The following is a 20,329-nucleotide window of genomic DNA, read 5'->3' as shown; positions in this document are numbered from 1 at the left end:
CATGGAGAATCCATAGCGGGTCTGATTTTCCCCATGGACATGAGGCCTTGGTTAGTTTTAATATTTAAAGTAAAGGTTCTGTTCCAGACTGCTTTTCAGTGATATGTATCCATTTGAATAAAGCTCTGTTTTTATGGGAATGAGTGCAGGGATGGGTCTCCTTTTATGTATACTCTTAAACAGGTGATTTTATTATTTAATATGTGAATAAATGACTAAAATTATCATTTCTCATTGACAAGATTCAAAATTAGGCTTTGCAAAGATCATATAAAATAGATCAAATTATTAACACATTTATTCCAAATAAATCTCCTTTCATATACCGCGAGTTGTGATGGTAAAAATAAAAAAAGTGCATTCCGTAAGTCAAACACGAAGAGAGATAAAGGCTCCGATGATGAGTGATGAGGATAAATATAAAGGTCTTTGAACTTGGAGACGTGGCCGGATCCAGTTACAAATCTCAGACTTGTCTCTTTCGCAGACTATTAATTAGTCTGTGCACGTCTCGTTACGTTTTGTAAAGTACAGATTTTTTTTGTATGTTTACATTTTATAAAATAATATAAAAACTAAACTGATTTAAAAAAATGAATAATTAAATAAATTCTGGAAAATATAAAAATATATTAAAAAACAAAACAAAAAAAACAAACAACGCAGCTGCCCAAAATCAAATGATGGATTACAGAGCTGAAATGCCGTCGCGACCTTACCTGGTACATTCCAACGCCGATGTGTTTGGGCTCAATTTTCACAAGCTCAGCTAATGGATCTTGTACGCGTCTTGCTATGGAAACTGAAAGACAGAATAGACATACGAAATGTTGTTTTATGCACAAAACTTGTAGTGTGATAAAACCGGCTTGTGATGTCTGAGGTTAGAACGCCTCAAAGTTATATCTCAATCAGACAAGTTTGCAACTCTTCGGGGCGATACCCGCCTCCCGTCACGAACTCTGAACCATTCCATCCTGGTGTAAGTGTTTCAGTCTTGTAAGACACTCCTCTTCTCTGCCAGATTTTAAAAAGCTAAAGAAACCTTCTTAAGTCAGTTTTAAAGATGTACCACATGGATAAATCTGCCCTCATTTGTGATTATTAGCTTTCTATGCAAAGCAAGAAAAGTTAACGGCATAGTTACTAAGGAAGAAACATATGAAAATACATTTAAAATTCTGATAATCCAATATTCTTGAAAGTGTACTGGTGATAAAGTATGGGAAAGTCCACCCTTCACATGTAGCAAACTTTAACTTGACACTTTAAGGTTATTTGTCGCAGTTTACTTCCCTTTACAATGGCTTTTCTTGTGTGAAGATACGATAACTGGGTTAGCTTCCTGCAACAAGTTGGGTTAAACTTTGCTACATTTGTACTTGGCTTATTCCACATGTGTATACAGGGTGGTCATAATGAAAGTATCCCTATTTAGATATGTCTAGAGAGAAATCCACCAGATGTAACTAAACCGAACGTGGTAATAATACTATGCACTTATACGAAAAAAAATAGGATCAGCTTACTGCATCCAGATCTCTATTAGATCTTAGATGTTGCTAAGGAAAGTCCATTCCAGTCATGGACTCAAATCCGTAGGAAAAAAAGGGCAGATCTTCCAAAACTCAGAGTTAATGTAAAAATATATTATTTTATTCCATACTTCTTAAAAGCAGCATGAAGAAGCATAGACGATAAAAAACACGGAACGTCAGGGACGCGCTTCGAACCTAAGACACTTGGCTCCTAGTCATAGTTCATTTCTAGAGATGAGCGAGCGTACTCGGAAAAGCACTACTCGCTCGAGTAATTTGCTTTATCCGAGTATCGCTGTGCTCGGGTCTAAAGATTCGGGTGCCGGCACGGAGCGGGGAGCTGCAGGGGAGAGCGGGGAGGAACGGAGGGGAGATCTTTCTCTCCCTCTCTCCCGCCCGCTCTCCCCTGCTCCCCGCTGCGACTCACCTGTCAGCCGCAGCGGCACCCGAATCTTCAGGGACGAGCACAGCGATACTCGGATAAAGCAAATTACTCGAGCGAGTAGTGCTTTTCCGAGTACGATTTAACAGCAATACTTCCCCTTAGGTAGATTCCTAATCCCCAGTAGAAGATTACAACTAGTAGAATGCAACAAGGAAGGACTGTAACTTTTTGTTATGAGACAACGGAGTTGAATCAATGGCCATAATTGCATCGGCTATCGACAAGAAGTCTAAAAAGGGAATTGATACAGGTAACATATTGAATGTGTATTTAAGATTCATAGTATCATTCATGTGGGAGACGATTGCAGACATGGCAGATCAATCACCCCATAAATAAGTAAAGGCCCATTTAGACACAACGATCATCGCTCAAAATTCGCTCAAAAGATGATAATCGTTGTGTCTAAATGTGCTGCCATCGTGCACTGTTCGTTCATCAGTGATTTCTAGTAAGCTACGGTAGAAATCACCGATGACTGTCATCAGCGCCGCTTGCTGATTTTCTCAGTGGGCGGCACTGATTGTATTCTTTCAGCTGGTATCCAGCTGGCAGTTCTCAGCGGGACACCAGCTGAAAGTTCCAAGAACCATTAAGCTGTTTGCATATAAAAAACAGCTGCTTTGTTCTTGGAGCTATCATGGCAGTATCCTGCTCCTCCTGCATTAACTCTTAAGTAGCTAGTTAGCTACTTAGGGTTATGCAAAGATGTTTGCTCAAAACGGTCACTCAAACTGTCGTTGGAGCGATCATCGCTCTGTGTAAATGGGCCTTAACAGATCATTAATATATCTGCCGTACCAGCAGATGCCTTTCACATGAACAGAAAAATCAGAAAATATAAAGCGCTTCTCCCATACAGCCATGTAAATATTAGCTAAAAGCAAAGAGAAACAAGAGCCCATCGGGTATCCACAGACCTACACATAAAACAGATGATAAAATTTGAAGAAGTTCTGTGTATGTAAATTAATAAAAATATCTTTTGGAGATTACAGTGTTTCTACTTAAATTGGTGTACCTGGTTAGGTCATTAATAGAGATGAGCGAGCACGGTCTTCTCGAGTAACTCATTACTCATTTGAGCAAATGCGGGGGGGACGGGGGGGGGGGGGAGATCTCTCTCCCCCCCCCCCCCTGCATTTGCTGGGACTAGTAATGAGTTACTCGGGAAGACCGATCATCCAGTACTTTCTTTTCCTAGGGGTTAATAACGGTCAGGGCCTATAGTATTTTCAAACACCTGTAGGGTATCTACACCGAAAATATGCATAAAATATATAGCTTTTGTCCAAAAGAAATCTGGCCTATACAGTTATTACCCTAGTTGTTAACAAGGATCTGTTGCATAAGAGAACAGAGTTGTACCCAGTACTCACAGACTCCCACAATGATCGTCCAATCTTAGGAGTATGTTTGTTGAATGGCACATGATTGGGTTTTGCAAAATTTACATAATGCTTTTTTTTATTATGGGGAAATCAAAACATATTCCATTGTGTAATCTATCACGAAGGTAGAGGAGAACATGGAACCTCTGAGCCAAAGCATAGAATGCTAATGGATACACACTGTATGAGCGATGTATAGCGCAGTCCATGTACCAACTCTACAGGTTGGTTTAGATTTCAACATAATTCCAGGAAAAATCAGAAGCATTGTCAGAAAATATTAATTTACTGAGAGAAGAGAGAAAGAGTGGTAGATGTTGGAAAAATAAATAAAGTAATGGCAGACTGGATGGACCATGTGGTGGTTTTGCCATCAATCTCTAGGTTTCTATGCTGCTTGAAAAAGTACAGTTCTGGTGTTTTGTTATTTTGGTTTTTTTTTAGGTAATATGGCGTGAGAGCCCTGGGGTCTTTCAGGTTACCCTAGGCTGCCTGCTTATAGGCTATCCTACCAAAGGTTATTGGACATCGCAGCAAGAGTCAGAAGCATTAATTTACACATGTTAATACGTAGTGAGGCTCCTTTGGCCTTAAGGACATTGCATATTCTTTGTGGCATACATTCTAATAACATCTAATAACACTTCAGCTGGTATTTCTCTCCATATATTGTGCAAACGCCTGACGAGTTCTCTCAGAAAAGATGCATCGGGCCGTCTACAATGGTACAAGGAGCGTCCTCATTGGACAGTTGAGCAATGGAAGAACGTTCTATGGAGTGACAAATTATACTACTCCTCCAAATCAGATGGAGACACCTGGTTGTGGAGGATGTCTGAGAAACGCCTTCTACCTAAGTGTGTTGTGCCAACAGGTAAGTACGGCGGAGGTTCCATTATGGTCTGGGGGTGTTTTACGTCGCATGGTCTCAGTCAGTTGGTTGTAGTGGCAAAAAGCATGAATATGTAGGTGTACCTTGATATTCTAGACCATAGATGTTCTACTGACAATGTAGTGAAACGGAAGAAATGGTCAGCAATACTTCAAAAAAGTCAACGCACCTGGTCACATATCCAATGCTGTTTTACATTGGTTTCAGGATATGTATGACAGGATCCAGACCTGAATCCTAATGAACATTTTTGGGACAAATTGAAACATTAGGTCAGGAAATATGTACAGTGTTCCTTTTCTTCGACAATCGTTTTCCAGACGTTTGCAGGATGGATGGAGGGAAATACCAGCTGAAGTGTATTAAACACTGCTAGAAAATATCCGACAGAGAGAACCTGACATCATTAGGGCCAAATGAATACTACTTTGATTCTTGCTCTGGTGTCCAATTACTTTTGGTAGGATAGTGTATATGGAAGGGGCATTGATCACAATAAAATGTGGTTCCTACGTCTCTCTTTTATGCCAAAATCAACTTTGATCTTAGCAAAGAAAGCTTGTTTGCCGTTAGAATATGGCTGTAGCTGTGTGTTATAGTGTTGGGCCCCGCTCTGGATCATCTGAAGTGGTTACATGTTCATAATGAAGAGTATTATACGGCTAATGTCAATGGCTCGCGATGAGCGCACAGTATTTGTCATGTTTCATCAAGCGGCTGAAAAATTGAGCTTATTGTCCTCTTTAGACTACTTTTTCTTCTTTTTGGATGTGATGATTGAAACACAACACTTGGTTATAATGTTTTGTTAATCAAAATCTCAGCAATGAAATCCAAAACTCATCTTGGAACACATGGCGGAATGTGTAGCCATACAGCGAAAGATGTGAACAAGGAATTTAAGGTGCCACAAAAGGCAACGGCGCTCATAAAAGAAACAACCCATACCCCTAAATTAATTTTGCATAGTTCCTGTAACCTAGGCTGTTCCATACGAGGTCCAATTCAAATAAATAAGAGTCTTGTCACGTATTGGAATCGATGATTAATAAAGTGTTCCATTAAAGAAATCCCTATGTGCCGTATCGGTTCTAATCCAAAACTAAGAGCTTCGTAGAAGATTTGGAAAAATCAATAAATAAGCAAAACCCAGGAACTTTTACACTTTCCTCCTATTGTGTAGGCAACAAGCAGTTTTATTGTGTAAGCCCACTGCCGTTCGGTCCGTAGCGTTTCAATGCATTGTGAATATAGGGGGGGAACATATGAATTGTTCTAAACTTTACCAGATGTAAGATGATGTTAGATTAAGTTATTTAGTGTGTGCTACATGATTTCAGATTACGTTAAATTAGCATGTTTGGAAGGAGAGCGGAGTAATGTGAGCGCTTCCAGCTCATACAAGGCTAAGCTCTTTAACCCTGTAAGCCGAATCAAAACAAAAATTTTCCTCGTTCGGCAGAAATCTTCAGAGAAGGTCGTAGAAAACTTTTTGTTTTACAAAAAAGTGCCTTAAAAATTCATTACATAAATCACTCTCAAGATAGAGCTGTGCACCGCATCTAATGATACCCCCACCCCCATATCAACTGCTTTGAGTTAGAATTAAAATCCCATCACTTCTGTAAGTGGTAAAGTCCTCCATGGTCCATCGAATATGGGCAAAGGCAGAATTTGGCTTACGAAAGGTTGAAAACCAATGACTAAGTCTGCGATGATGTTTTTTTTTTCATATAGTAGGTAGAATTTACATAAGGGAACTTATGCTTGCTTGTGTATAAGGGAGACGTATAACCCTAATACAGTATACTCCCATTAGTAGTATGGCTATTTATGATTTCAGAGTATGCATCAATGCTATATTCTCTGCTGGATGTGAGCAGAGACCATTACACAAAAAATAGGTCTACTACCATTATTATATTAAAGGAGCTTTCTGGGAGTTTTCAAAAAGAAGCTAAAGTTTGAGACCATTAGGACTGGATTGGATGGCTGCAATTGGCGCTGCCCATATTGGAGGAGGATCATCTGCCACCCACTAAGGTTATACGCAGAAGGCGATCCAAACTGTCAGGTGTTGTGGTGCACCCCACAGGTGCTGGGGTGACCTCACTGCAATACGCGAGTCTGTTTCTGTACATCCATATGTCTTTTTTTCATTTGGGGGCGCTGTTCTCTTTTATACATCTATCTGTGTATTAATATAAGAGGAGCTTGCTGGGAGGTTTCAAAAAGCAGCTAAGGTCTGGGAATGCCAGCCACCCTTGTCCCTGCTGCTCCAGTCCTGCAGTGGTCATGTGACATTCATCATTCATGTGACCGATGCAGCCAATTACTGGTTTCAGCAGTCATGTATGTATAGATGGCACATAACCAGTGCAGGAAGTTTTGGGACCGAGGCAACGGTGATGGATTGTGGATCCATTTAATGGGGGACTACTGCTTCGTTTTTATTTCAGCCCATTCCCTGCCCTTAGCTACTTTTTGAAAACTCTCAGAAAACACCTTTAATTTATAAAGCATCCATATATTCTGAAGTGCTGTACAGACACTGTCACTCATACCGGGCCCCTGTCCCCACTGGTCCTATGGATTGGACAGAAATTCACAGTGGTGTCCTGGTTCTAGCCACACCGATTTGGACTTTCCCGCAGTGATCACAAGCCATTCACATGACCACAGCAGCTGATTACTGGCTTCAGTAATCACGCGTTCATGACAGGCATGTGACCGCTCTAGGAGCTTTTGGGATCTGGGGCAGCTAAATTGGGGAAATTGTTGACCCTTTCCCAACCGCATTACAAACCTATATGTCATGCGATTGCAAAACGCGTATGGAACAGGCTCAGGAGTCAAGTCCATTTCGGACCCAGCGTCTATCAGCTGTTTTTGATCATTTTTGTTAATTACAGATGCAGAAAATTTTACCTTGACTGCGATATTATGGCAGAGACAGTTACCTTATCTTAACACATTAAAATCTATTGTTCTCTTATCTTAACATAAGACCCATTGTAGAGCAATTTAAGGTGTAAATAAACCAACGTGATAGCATGGCACACTGTGATATCCCTTAACATTAATAGTCAAGCTAAAGAAAAATACATCTGTAGTTAAATGTCTGAGCTCCATCAGCCCTTTCCCTGACACAATAATCGGGTGCCAATGGGTTCACATGGCAGCCTGGAGCCTAATGAAGGCTCCAAAAGCTTCCATGCATGTATGTCTATTAAGTCCTGCTTGTGACAGGGCTTAATAGGCAACATTAAAAATTGCTATGTAGTGCAATGCTGTGGTATTGCAGCAAATCGCACAATCAATCAAGTAATTGCAAGTGCAAGTCCCCTATGGAGACTATAAAAACATGTTTTAATAAAATTTTTAAAACCTTAAAAAAGCAAACATATTAAAGTTTACAAAATAGTCCTTTTCCCATAAAAAGCTAAACAACAAAAAAAAACCACATGGTTATCACCATCTTCATAAAAGTATGAACACACAAAAAATCTCATGTAGAGATGAGCGAGCATTGCTCTTCTCGAGTATCTGCCTACTCGTCCGAGCAAATGCGGGGGGGCAGAGAGGGGGAGAGAGAAAGAGAGAGATCACTCTTCCCCACGCATTTGCTCGGACGAGTAGGCAGATACTCGAGAAGAGCAATGCTCGCTCGAGTATCTGCCTTTACTGAGAGTGCTCGCTCATCTCTTTTCTCACTATTATTCTTAGAATATGGCAACACAATTTTTGTTTAAAACAAAGTTTTCTTACTTTTTAAGAGCAGTAAAACACTGTTTTTGATCATTTTGATATGATTGTAACTGTACTTATCCACAGAATTGCTGCACTATAAGTGCCCAAAAAAAATTAAACCTCCCAAAAAATGGTGCAATTGCATTTTCTCATTTCGCCCTACTTAACATTTTTGAAAGTCTTTCATTACATTATATGATACATTAAATAATACCATTAACCCCTTCCCTCCCCATGACGTAAGGGTACGTCATGGGAGCGAGGTACTTCCCGCAAAATGACGTACCCTTACGTCATAGGAATAGCGCGAGATCATGACAGATATCTCGCTATCCCGCAGCGGGAGCCGGCTGTCAGCAGCAGGGGTGCATCGGAGATGCGCCCACCCCCGCTTTTAACCCCTTCCCTGCCGCGATCTATGTAGAAGAGTTCACAGAGGGAGTGCGCTCCCTCTATGAAGTTGCCGGGCTCTCGTGATATAATACCGGCGTCCTGTGTTGCCAGAGCCTATGATCGCTGTATAAGCGATAAGGCATGGCAGGACAGAACTCCTGCCATGCCTTATCACAGCGATCATCAGTGCTGTGCTTTAAAGGGGTTGTCCCGCGCCGAAACGGTTTTTTTTTTTCAATAGCCCCCCCGTTCGGCGAGAGATAAACCCGATGCAGGGTTTAAAAAAAAAACAAAAACGGATAGTACTTACCCGAATCCCCGCGCTCCTGTGACTTCTTACTTACCTTGCGAAGATGGCCGCTGGGATCTTCACCCACGGTGGACCGCAGGTCTTCTCCCATGGTGCACCGTGGGCTCTGTGCGTTCCATTGCCGATTCCAGCCTCCTGATTGGCTGGAATCGGCACACGTGACGGGGCGGAGCTACGAGGAGCAGCTCTCCGGCATGAGCGGCCCCATTCAGAAGGGAGAAGACCGGACTGCGCATGCGCGTCTAATCGGGAGATTAGACGCTGAAATTAGACGGCACCATGGAGACGAGGACGCTAGCAACGGAACAGGTAAGTGAATAACTTCTGTATGGCTCATAATTAATGCACGATGTATATTACAAAGTGCATTAATATGGCCATACAGAAGTGTATAACCCCACTTGCTTTCGCGGGACAACCCCTTTAAGTCCCCCAGAGGGACATAGATGGTGTAAAAAAAATAATAAAAATGTAAAAAAAAGAAAAATGTAACACCCCCCCCCCTTTTTTTTTATACTTTTTCTCATATTAGCATATAAACAGGTAAAAAATAAGAAAATTGCACATATTTGGTATCGACACGTCCGTAACGACGTGTACAAGAAGTTGAATATGCTAATATATGCGTATATTCCCCAAAATGGCACCAATAAAAACTACAGCTCGTCTCACAAAAATAAGCCCTGAGGCCTTAGTCAGACGGGCGTTTTTAGCCGCGATTTGCGCATGCGTTCGGTGATTTTTTAAAACCATTGCTTTGCAATGGTATCGGACACATGAGCGCTTTTTATGCGCTCGTCCGATAAATTATAGAACAAAAAAAATCGCAGATCGCACCTATCTGCGATCTGCGATTCCTGTTCTCTTCTCTACATGCGCTCAATGGGGCTGGCGGCAGCAGCGCCGACCCCATTGAGAACATATAGAAGACAAATCATTCTTCTCTGCCACAGCTGTAACAGCTGTGGCAGAGAAGAACGATGTTTGCCCATTGAATTCAATGGAGCGGCAATACACCCGCTCCATTGAAAGCAATGGGCTGCCGGCGTGCGCGGGGTGAATTGTCGGGAAGGGGTTAAATATATAAACCCTTCCCTGCAATTCATCCTAAAATGTGTTAAAATAAAAAAAAATTGTATACTCACCTTTCCGCTGCAGCCGGAGTCCAGCCGCGGCCACTGTCAGTTCTCCTGAACTGCTTCTCGGCACTATTCAGCCGGCGGGGCTTTAAAATCCCCGCCTGCTGAATGATCTGCCTCTGATTGGTCACAGCCCTGACCAATCAGAGGCTGAAAACACTCACACACCCATTCATGAATGGGTGAGTGACTGCTGCCTCTCAGCGCTGAGCCAATCAGGGGCAGGTCTGACTCACATCCATTCATGAATTCATGAATGGGTGTGAGTGAGGCATGCCTCTGATTGGCTCAGCGCTGAGCCAATCAGGGGGCAGGTCTGACTCACACCCCCTTCACACCCACGGAAGCAGGACGGCCGCTCGGAGCTCCGGCTCCCGGCAGAAGGTGAGTATACAATTTTTTTTTTATTTTAACACATTTTAGGATGCATTGCAGGGAAGGGCTTATATATTTAAGCCCTTACCGACAATTCATCCCGGGCTCGCCCGCAGCGCATTGCTTTAAATGGAGACGGCTCTATTGCCGTCTCCATTGAATGCAATGCGCTGGACAGCTCCGGCCCGTTTCTAATGAAACGCGGCTAGGAGCAGATTTTCGGGCGATTTGCGGGCGACTTGCGCGCACCGGTCACGCGATTTGCGGATGCGCATCCGTCATGCGATCCGCAAATCGCTTGAAAAAACGCCCGTCTGACTAAGGCCTAACAGAGCTCCGTACATAGAAAAATTAAAAAGTTACAGGACTTTGAATGCAGCGATATAGAAAAAAAAAGATTTCCAAAAAAAGGGGGTTTTATTGCAGAAAAGTGGAAAAACCTAAAAAACAATATAAGAATTTTGGTATCGTTGTAACCGTACCGACCCGCGGAAAAAAATGTATTTGTCATTTATGCTGAATAATTAACGCTGTAAAAAAAAAAAATCTATGGCAGAATTGATGCGTTTTCTCTCCCTGCTATCATAAAAAAAATAATAAAAGTTTTACAATATAGTCTATGTACCCAAAAATGGCACCATAAAAAACTACAGTTCGCCACGCAAAAAACAAGTCCTCATACGGCCGCGTCGACGGAAAAGTAAAAAAGTTATGGCTTTTGAGAAATGGAGATGAAAATCCGCCAAAAATCGTTGCGTCCTTAAGCCCAAAATAGGCCATGTCATGAAGGGGTTAAATACTACAGCTTGTCCTGCCAAAAACAAGCCCTCATACAGAAGTAAAAATGTTATGGCTCTTGGAAGGCAGTTGATGAAAAAACGAAAACTAGGGGGAAAAAGAGCATTTCTTAATTTGAAGGGGTTGAAGGGCGAATTCTGCTTTTTTTATTTATTATTTTAGCTCATTTCCTGCCCTTAACCGCTTTTTTAAAATCCCCAGAAGAAACTTTTAATTTATTTAGTTCCAAGATATTCCGCAGCGCTGCACGGTGATTGTCAACACTCAGATTGGTCCCCGTCCGCATTTGGGTTCACAATACCCTATTAGTATGGTTATATGGATCACCAAGAGGAAACCCACCCAAATCGGAGAACATACAAACTCCATGCAGCTGCTGCCCTTGGTCGGATTCGAAACCTAGGACTCCAAAAGCAGCAAGACAACAGCGCTAACCCCCACGTTGACTATAGGCAGAATACAGGCTGCCATAACCAGCGGTCCCTGTTCTGCAAGTGATCACTGATGGAACGCTATGCTGTGTAGACGCTACAATGACAAAGCTCAACAAAGTAAATGGGATAGAACAAGCGTGACACGAGACGCATAACCTCCACACCCAGCCGTATGACACATTAAATCCCGCATATGCTTATATGTGTAATATCTTCCCCCAGTGTTCGGATACATTACAGTCCTGGAAGTCACAAGCAGTTACATGTAAGATATACTGAAATCGGAGAAACTGATATTGACCTGTGGAGAAAGTGAAGGAAATCTTAGCTGAACTCAAACTCCAGGTGAAAGTGAACTCAACTCGCTGAGCCTCAAGTTTAACCCCCGAAGTCGTTCACGGGATATGAGTTATATCTTCTGGTGCTGCTGATATAAAATGTGGTAAAAAAAATGTACTTCTGTTTAATCACTTTATGAAGTGCACCTAAGGCCACCAGACCCTGAAATGTCTCCATAACCACAGGACTAACACACTGTTTATTTGGTCTTGAAAGGGCACCAACAAATTAGTAACTGCAGAATATATGTATTTTAGTCGTGTTTACCTGAATATCACTGCTGCCAGCATTTGAATACAATTCACAAGGATACATCTTATATCCTGGTTTTCCTAGGGGCGCTTACTCTTTTTCTGCAGTTACACAACGGCGCTATATGCTGGCGTGTCATATATGAGGTGCCACGTTGGATATGCTCCGACAGCAGAGAGGCTGGCAATATACAGTAAGAGAACCACGACGGACGTCTTCCAACATCAGAGCTGTACAGCCTTAAATCATAATGTCTTCAGGCAGTGGATTGGAAAGGGTTAAAGTGCTGGAAGTCTGGCTTCAAAAATGGAAATTCATTCAACTTTCAGCTTTTTACAAAAAAAACAAACATTTACATTCTGAACATCATTAGTAAGTAATGCCGAATGCATCACTGCAATTTAAGGGCTTCATGAGAAAAGCTGTACAGACGTTCACACAAATGTACCGTATATGCAGTAGCCATCTTCAAGGCTTCCAGACGAACATTTTGTACTTCTCGTTACAAAAACACAAAAGTAATTACACCACGGGTCCGAGTCAGCGACAATGCAAGGGAGAGGCTGAAATGGCAACTTCCCACTGTGTGACAACTAGAGATGAGTGAGTATACTCGCTAAGGCACATTACTCGAGCGAGTAGTGCCTTAGCCGAGTATCTCCCCGCTCGTCTCTAAAGAGTCGGGGACCGGCGCGGGTGACAGATGAGTTGCGGGGGGGGGAGCGAGGGAGAGAGAGAGATCTCCCCTCCGTTCCTCCCCGCTCTCCCCCGCCGCTCCCCGCCCCCCACCGTCCCCCGAATCTTTAGGGACGAGCGGGGAGATACTCGGCTAAGGCACTACTCACTCGAGTAATGTGCCTCAGCGCGTATCCTCGCTCATCTCTAGTGACAACCAATTTGACCACCATGACCGGAGTTTTCACCAACTTTACAAGGGCCGATTGTCGGGAACTAATGTTTGCGCAAACTTTCGATTCACCTGATAACGCTCATTTGCCAACTGATCTCCTTGTTTATGTAAGCATTAATAGGTTTGCTGGTTGGCTGCCATGTGAATGGACAGATGGGCAGTCACTCAGCGATAGATGTACGAGGACAAACAATTGTATTAACGACCGTCCGTCATCATAAAACCATTCTTCTGCCATGTGTGAACGGCAGTGAATGAGTACTGAACGATGTGCTTCGTCAATTGGCGCTTGTTACAGCAGGCCAATTTCTGCCTATTTAAATGGGCTCTTAGAGGGGTTGTCAGAGCTGATTTAAAAAAAGAAAAACAAAAAAACAAATAGGTTCCCCTTGCCAGCAAATGGCAACCAACCCTATATTCCCTCCTCTCGCATCTCCCTTGATGCAGCTCGGTCCTCTGTGTCTAGTCTGTGTTTACAGGCTATAGCCAGCCAGTGTACGAGATGCCACAGGCTGCTGCAGCCAATCACAGACCTCAGTACTTGAGTGCTGAGGTCTGCGATTGGCTGCAGCGACCTGCAATATCCCATAAACAGGCTGTTGCAGCCTGTAAACATCATGTCACAGGAGAGACCTGAAGCGGGAGATGCAGGAACCCAGGAAAGAGGAGTATAAGCGTGTTTATTAATTTCTGGCATGGGGAACTTTTTTTTTTTTAAATACCTTGGACATCCCCTTTAATGATGAATCTTCCTAGATTCTCCAACATGACATTTGGAGATTTTCAATTTTTAGGCAAAACACTTAATGATACAACTCCACTGTTATGTAGCTTATCACATGTCATTGGGACTAGTTGAGGTTCCAATTTAAAGACTCAAATGCAGGACCCACAGCACTGTATTAGGTCAACTCATAGTTTTGGAATTTCTGTATTGGGTTCTCTAGTTTCAAGAGATGTCCAAAACAGTTCAAAAGAGGCCTGGAAGCCTTTCTTGAGTGCAGTTATATTACATGTCACCGTCACTAGGTTAATGGAGGAGCTGCTGCGATTGTTAGATTTGGAGAGGGAAAGAATTTTTTTCCCTAAAATGAAGAAAAAAGGCTTCTACCTTATGATTGGGGGAAGGAAAGGGGGAGGCTGGGGGTTGCCTTCTTCTGGATCAACAGTGCAGGATACTAGGCTGAACTAGATTGACCTAAGTCTTTTTGCTACCAAACAATGTTACTATAAGAAATGCAACTAGCAGCTCAAAATACATCAGAAGATACAGGAAAAGCCTCACTTTAAGCCTCACTTTAAGCCTCACTTTTCCACGGGGAAAATGTGATTTAAAATCCGCAGCGTTTTTCCCGCAGCGTGATCTGCTCCCCATAGGTATGCATTGGACCCCAGCAGGTAGTTAATGTCATTTTCCCCTGAGGCGCGGATTGCGTCTGCGGGAAAACACCCGCGGCATGCTCCACTTTTAGTGCGGGTCTCCCGCGGGGACGGCTCCCACAGGCTTCTATTGAAGCCTATGGAAACCGTCTGGATACGCGGAACACCCGTACCTGAATTCCTGCTCTCCGGCGCGGGAGCTCAAAAAGAAAATGGAGTGCCCGGCGCATGCGCATGGCACGCTGCCGGCGTGCCAAGCACATCTGCTGGGCCGAAGAACGAAGATTCGGCCGCGACAGAGGGCAGATCCGCAGCGTCCGGACAGGTACGTTTAATCTTTTTAGCCTCATGTCCGCAAGAAAGGAGGGACCTGCTGCGGGATTCTGCATGGAGAATCCGCGCGGGCCTGATTTTCCCCGTGGACATGAGGCCTTAGGGTTAGGAGAAGAAGATCTGGATGTTGGCTTCTCAGACACATTTGTAAATCCCAGAATGTCCAAAAACGTTTTATTCGATTTCTTGAGAATTCGCCTTCAACGTGCACAATTTTTTGTGTGACTCCACAAAGTATTTGACCCCAAATCTGAAATACGGCTATATTTGTATTCCCTTTCACCATTACCCATGAAAACAGACACTTATATGAGACGCTCCCTGAAACCTCGAAGACCTTTTTTTCCTAAATTCCCCTTTATAATAAACTCATAAAGGTTTATTTTTATAGAAGTATCTGAAAAAAAATTAAAAACAACCACAATAAAAAAAAGAAAAAAAAGATGATGGCCGTCAGAATGTCGCCTCCTACGTTTCATCACCCCGGTCTGTCAGGTCCAAGAGTATGGCGTGTCTGAATGGTTTAGTACCATCAGAGTGTACGGCTGCCAGGATAAAATACATTCTGAACGTAAAGACAGAAACCTAACGAGGCAGCATTGAGATGACTTGTTTTCTCCCTCTGATAGCTCGCCAGGGCAAACATTTAACAGGTTTGGCAGCCTTGTGCAGCGCTGGCCGGTATAACGGGTGTATTGTATGAGAGCGTGAAGGAAATCTTACGCCGTTTATTTGCTTCATGTATGTAATTACTGGAAAAATTGATCCCACTTCCAAAATGACTCCGAAAGAAAACAACAACCCTGGCCTGTCAGTGGTTAAGTGACTTACAAAGGGCTGTTTTCTATTTTCAGCATGCGAACCTGATACAAAAATACACTTTATGAGTGCTTTTAATTGAAAGTGTTACTTAGATCCTGCCAGTCCTTCAACATTTAACTCTTATCTAGCAAACCTGTATATTGCGTATAATGACAGCGAGAACCTGTGTTACAAGGTGCGGAACACATCGAAACACACGACGGGGCAAATTTACTCGTTAGTCCTCAAATACAAAAAACTTTTACGGTATGTTAATACGGAACAGACAGGATACGGATTTTCAGCCACAGATTTGCGTATGAAAAATACGCAGCTAATGCCCACGGCCGGATTTCTGGAAATCCGCGGCGTTGTTCCGCAGCCATTAGGTTCTATTGAACCTAATAGCTCAATGTTCAATTCCGCAGTGTGAAAGAAAACGCAGCATGCTCTATTTGCCGCGGGAATACGCACGGCCAGCTTCTATTGTAGTCAATGGAAGCCGTCCGTCACGCTATACTTTCGATCATGAAAAGATTTTAAATGCAGCTGTGAATTCTGACAGCGGTATTTAAATGGTCCCATCGGATCGTGGGTTACTGTCCGGGTGCCATGGCCCAGGCATGTCTTAAAACAATGCCAGCAGAAATACCATACATAGTATGAGTGAGGGTAAAGATGATCAAGTTCAAGTCTCCTTAGGAAATTTTTTTTTTTAAAAAAAGGTATAAAAAAAAATTACTATTGTAAAAAATACGTGATAATAAAAGTTTAACCCCAACTTTTCCCATAGTTCTAATTAAAAAATCAAAACAAAAAAAAAAGAAAAAAACAAATTTGGTATTCCCGTATCCTTCCATAAAAGTCCAATCTCACAAAGTAACTATTATTTATCCCACTCGGTGAACATTGTCAGAAAAAAAAAACAAAAAAACACAACGCTGGAATTGCCCTTTTTTTGGTCTCCGAGAAAAAAGTTAATTAAAAGTGATCAAAAAGTCGTGTGTTTTCCAAAACGGTACCAACAGAAACCACAGGTGGTCCCACAAAGACAAGCCTTCATCGGCTAGATCAACGAAAACATTTAAAAAGTTATGTCGGTCAAAAGATGGTGACAAGAAAAAAAAAAAAAAAAAAAAGATATTGTATTTTTTTTAAAGTAATACTGCAAAAAAACCCCAAAAAACTAAAAGAAATTTGGTATCGGCGCAATTGTACAGACCCATTATATAAAGCTATCATGTAATTTTTGCGAAGGTTGCACGCTCTAAAAACAAGACCTCCCTGAAGCTGGCGCAATTGTTTTGGTTTTTTTCTACTTAGAAATTTCTTTAAAAGTTTTCAGTACATTAAAAATCTTGTCCCGCCAAAAAAAATAAACAAACAAAAAAAACTCAGCTATGTCAATGGATGAATAAAAGTCATGAGTTTTTAAAAGCGGGGAGAAGATACAAAAAATGAAAATAAAATAAAAACTGGCGGCATCCTTAAGGGGTTAAAGGGCAACTTTGCCCTGGAGAGACAGGCATCAATGACCCCTGACCACATAGATGATATGGAGGGTTATTAAGATCACCCATAACCACATGATGAAGCAATAACTGGAGATCATTCTGTCGCTACCTTCACATATAATCTTGGCATTTCCTTTACCAGCTGAAGGGCACCGCTGCTCTTTTCCAACGGATGACATGAAGGTACTAGATTCCACACATACAATTATCACGCAAGAGAGCATCACAAGACACTATACTGCCTGATGTCACCACATTTCATGTCCTTGAGCAACGTGGCCCTTCTGAACAAGCAGGTACACCTCTATGTTAAGGTTTTCATGTACAAAGTGGTAAAAATATGTGTTTTCAACTAGAAATAACAGCTTTAGCATCTTAACCATTTAAAGGGATTGTCCACTTAGTAAACCCATTTTCATATACCCTACAAGGGAATTTTGTGCTAACCCCTTAGTGACCAAGCCTCTGTGCGCCTTAATGACCAGGCCAAATTTTGGAACTCTGACATGTGTCTCTTTAACATAGAATAACTCCGTAAAGGTTTTGCATATCCAAGCGATTCTGACATTGTTTTTTCGCCACATATTGTACTTCATTTAGATTGTAAAAATAGACCGATAGAATTTGTGTATATTTATTAAAGGGGTTGTCCCGCGCCGAAACGGTTTTTTTTTTTTTTTTCCAACAGCCCCCCGTTCGGCGCGAGACAACCCCGATGCAGGGGTTAAAGAAGAACACCGGACAGTGCTTTCCTGAATCCCCGCGCTCCGGTGACTTCTTACTTACCTGCTGAAGATGGCCGCTGGGATCTTCTCCCTCAGTGGACCGCAGGGCTTCTGTGCGGTCCATTGCCGATTCCAGCCTCCTGATTGGCTGGAATCGGCACGTGACGGGGCGGAGCTACACGGAGCTACACGGAGCCCCATTGCGAAAAGAAGAAGACCCGGACTGCGCAAGCGCGTCTAATTTGGCGATTAGACGCTGAAAATTAGACGGCTCCATGGAAACGAGGACGCTAGCAACGGAACAGGTAAGTGAAAAATTTCTGATAACTTCTGTATGGCTCATAATTAATGCACAATGTACATTACAAAGTGCATTAATATGGCCATACAGAAGTGTATAGACCCACTTTGTTTCGCGGGACAACCCCTTTAAAAAGTGTTAAAATTAGGAACATTTTGAAAACTTTTTTTTTTCACATTTTCAACTGCAATTTCTCAAATATGTGCAAACATACTGTCCAAATTTTTGATGAAATATATATTTCCAATTTCCATCTGTTTACTTTATTCTGGATGCACATTTGAAAAACTTTAGTTTTATTAACCATTTAGAAGACGTACAAATTTAACATTAATTATCAACATTTTGAGAAAGACTTTGTTTTCCTACACCGAGCCCAGATTGCAAAGGCTCATAGGTGTCAGAATGACAGAAACCCCCACAAATGACCCCATTTTACAAAATACACATCTTAATGTATTCACTGAGGGGGTGTCAGGAGTATTTTGACCCCAAAAGTTTTTTTTAGGAGTTAATGCAATTTAGAAGAGAACAAATAACATTTTTATATTTTTGCAAATATGTAATTTTAAAGATAGTTTTTTTTTCTATAGTGCACATGAAAATGAGGATTTGCACCCTAAAATGGATACCCCTGTTTGTCCTGTGTTCATAAACATACCTGTTGTGGCCCTAATATTATGCACAACGGGGCCCAAAATGAAAGGAGCAACCAGTGGCTTTCAGAACAGACATTTTGCTTGAAGAGGATTTAGGCCCCATAGCACACTTGTAGAGCCCTTGAGTGGCCAAAACAGTGGAGAACCACCACAAATGACCCCATTTTGAAAACCAGATCCCTTAACAAAATTCATCTAGGGGTCTACTGCGTATTTTGACTCCACAGTTTTGAATGAATCTAAGCAAAGCAGAAGGAAAAAAATATGATTTGTTTTTTTACAGCACACATATGAATGAAGACTTTCATCCCAAAATGGATACCCCCATCTGTCCTGTGTTCAGAAACATACCCATTGTGGCCCTAATCTTCTGTCTATATGCACAACGGAGCCCAAACCGAACAGAGCATCAAACTTCAAACTGTCTTTTAACCTTTATGTGATCGCCATTATCCACTGGATAACGGCGATCACGTGATTGGGGACTGCTCACCATGGCCCTCGTTCACTGCTCCATGTTCTCGACTATCGTTAGTAGCAAAGAGCAAGGAGATTTTAAAATTTCCAGGGACCTCCCCAGCTTCTGCGCTTGCATTCGCCATTTTGGCCACAGGCATACGCGCCCAAACTGGGGAGAGGTCCGCGGATAAGGATTTCGTCAGGGGACATCGCCGGAGGCCTTAGTTAAGTAATTTCACCTCCCCTCATGGATCGGATCCGTGACAGGAGGTGAAACTTTAACTTTTTTTAAAACTTTTACTTGATCACCATTATCCTTTGCATAACAGCAATCACAAGACCAAGGACCGCCAGAAGTCAGGATAAGGTCCATAGGATTTCTGCAGGAAGCAGACAGTGCCATTCCCACTGCAGTGGCCAGGCTTGGTATTATAAGTCAAGTTCCCATTCATTTCCAGGCCTGTAATACCAAACCTGGCCACTACAGTGGGAACACAGCTATCTTCTCCCTGCAGAAATCAACTCGGTGCATGACTGCACAGGCTATAGAATAGCTGATCGGCGAGGGTCCCTCGTCCCGCCACAGGCTATCAATAGTGTACAACTGGACAACCCGTTTAAGCCCAGACAATTGCAGATTAAGGCTCCATGTCCACTAAAAAAATACAATTCGCGCAGAATCTGCTGCGGATTTCCGCAGCAGATTCCGCGCGGATTTGCTTTAAATGGTTTTTTTTTTCCATGCGGATATCCGCACCTATAGATGACACTGTGATAGCAATGTGGCCGATCTAAACGTAATCCGCACTAAGGCCTCATGTCCACTGGGTAAATGGAATTGCGGAATCCGCAGCAGATTTTGCCCATAGGGAATCATTGCCATCCGCGGGTCCATTAAATTGCACCCGCGGATGGCATTTTAAAAGAATTGCGTTTTTCATGCGCGGGAGAAAAAAACGCGGCATGCTCCATTTGCCGCGGAATCCGCGCGGATCAGCAACATTGCTATCACACTGATAGCAATGTGTGCGGATATCTGCATGCAAAAAATGCCATTTAAAGCAAATCCACGCGGAATCCGCGGCAGATTCTGCGTGGATTGTATTTTTTGAGTGGATATGAGGCCTAAAATAGAGCATGTCGCGTTTTTTTTGCCGCGCGTGAAAAACGCAAATCAATTAAAATGCCATC

At 42.5% G+C, this 20,329-nt stretch overlaps 1 protein-coding gene across 1 annotated transcript in view; it reads right to left on the bottom strand.

Annotated features, from left to right (window-relative positions):
• SRBD1 (S1 RNA binding domain 1) overlaps positions 1-20,329 on the bottom strand; it is a 212,677-nt gene that overhangs the window by 96,355 nt on the left and 95,993 nt on the right. Inside the window, exon 17 of the mRNA XM_066595552.1 lies at positions 720-802. Within this exon, the coding sequence (XP_066451649.1) occupies positions 720-802 (83 nt within the window). The remainder of the gene's footprint in view (positions 1-719; positions 803-20,329) is intronic.

This window comes from Eleutherodactylus coqui, chromosome 3, assembly GCF_035609145.1.
Source record: "Eleutherodactylus coqui strain aEleCoq1 chromosome 3, aEleCoq1.hap1, whole genome shotgun sequence".
NCBI classification, from domain to species: domain Eukaryota; kingdom Metazoa; phylum Chordata; class Amphibia; order Anura; family Eleutherodactylidae; genus Eleutherodactylus; species Eleutherodactylus coqui.
Note: the sequence above shows the minus strand (reverse complement) of the source record. Positions and strands in the feature narration are given on the sequence as shown.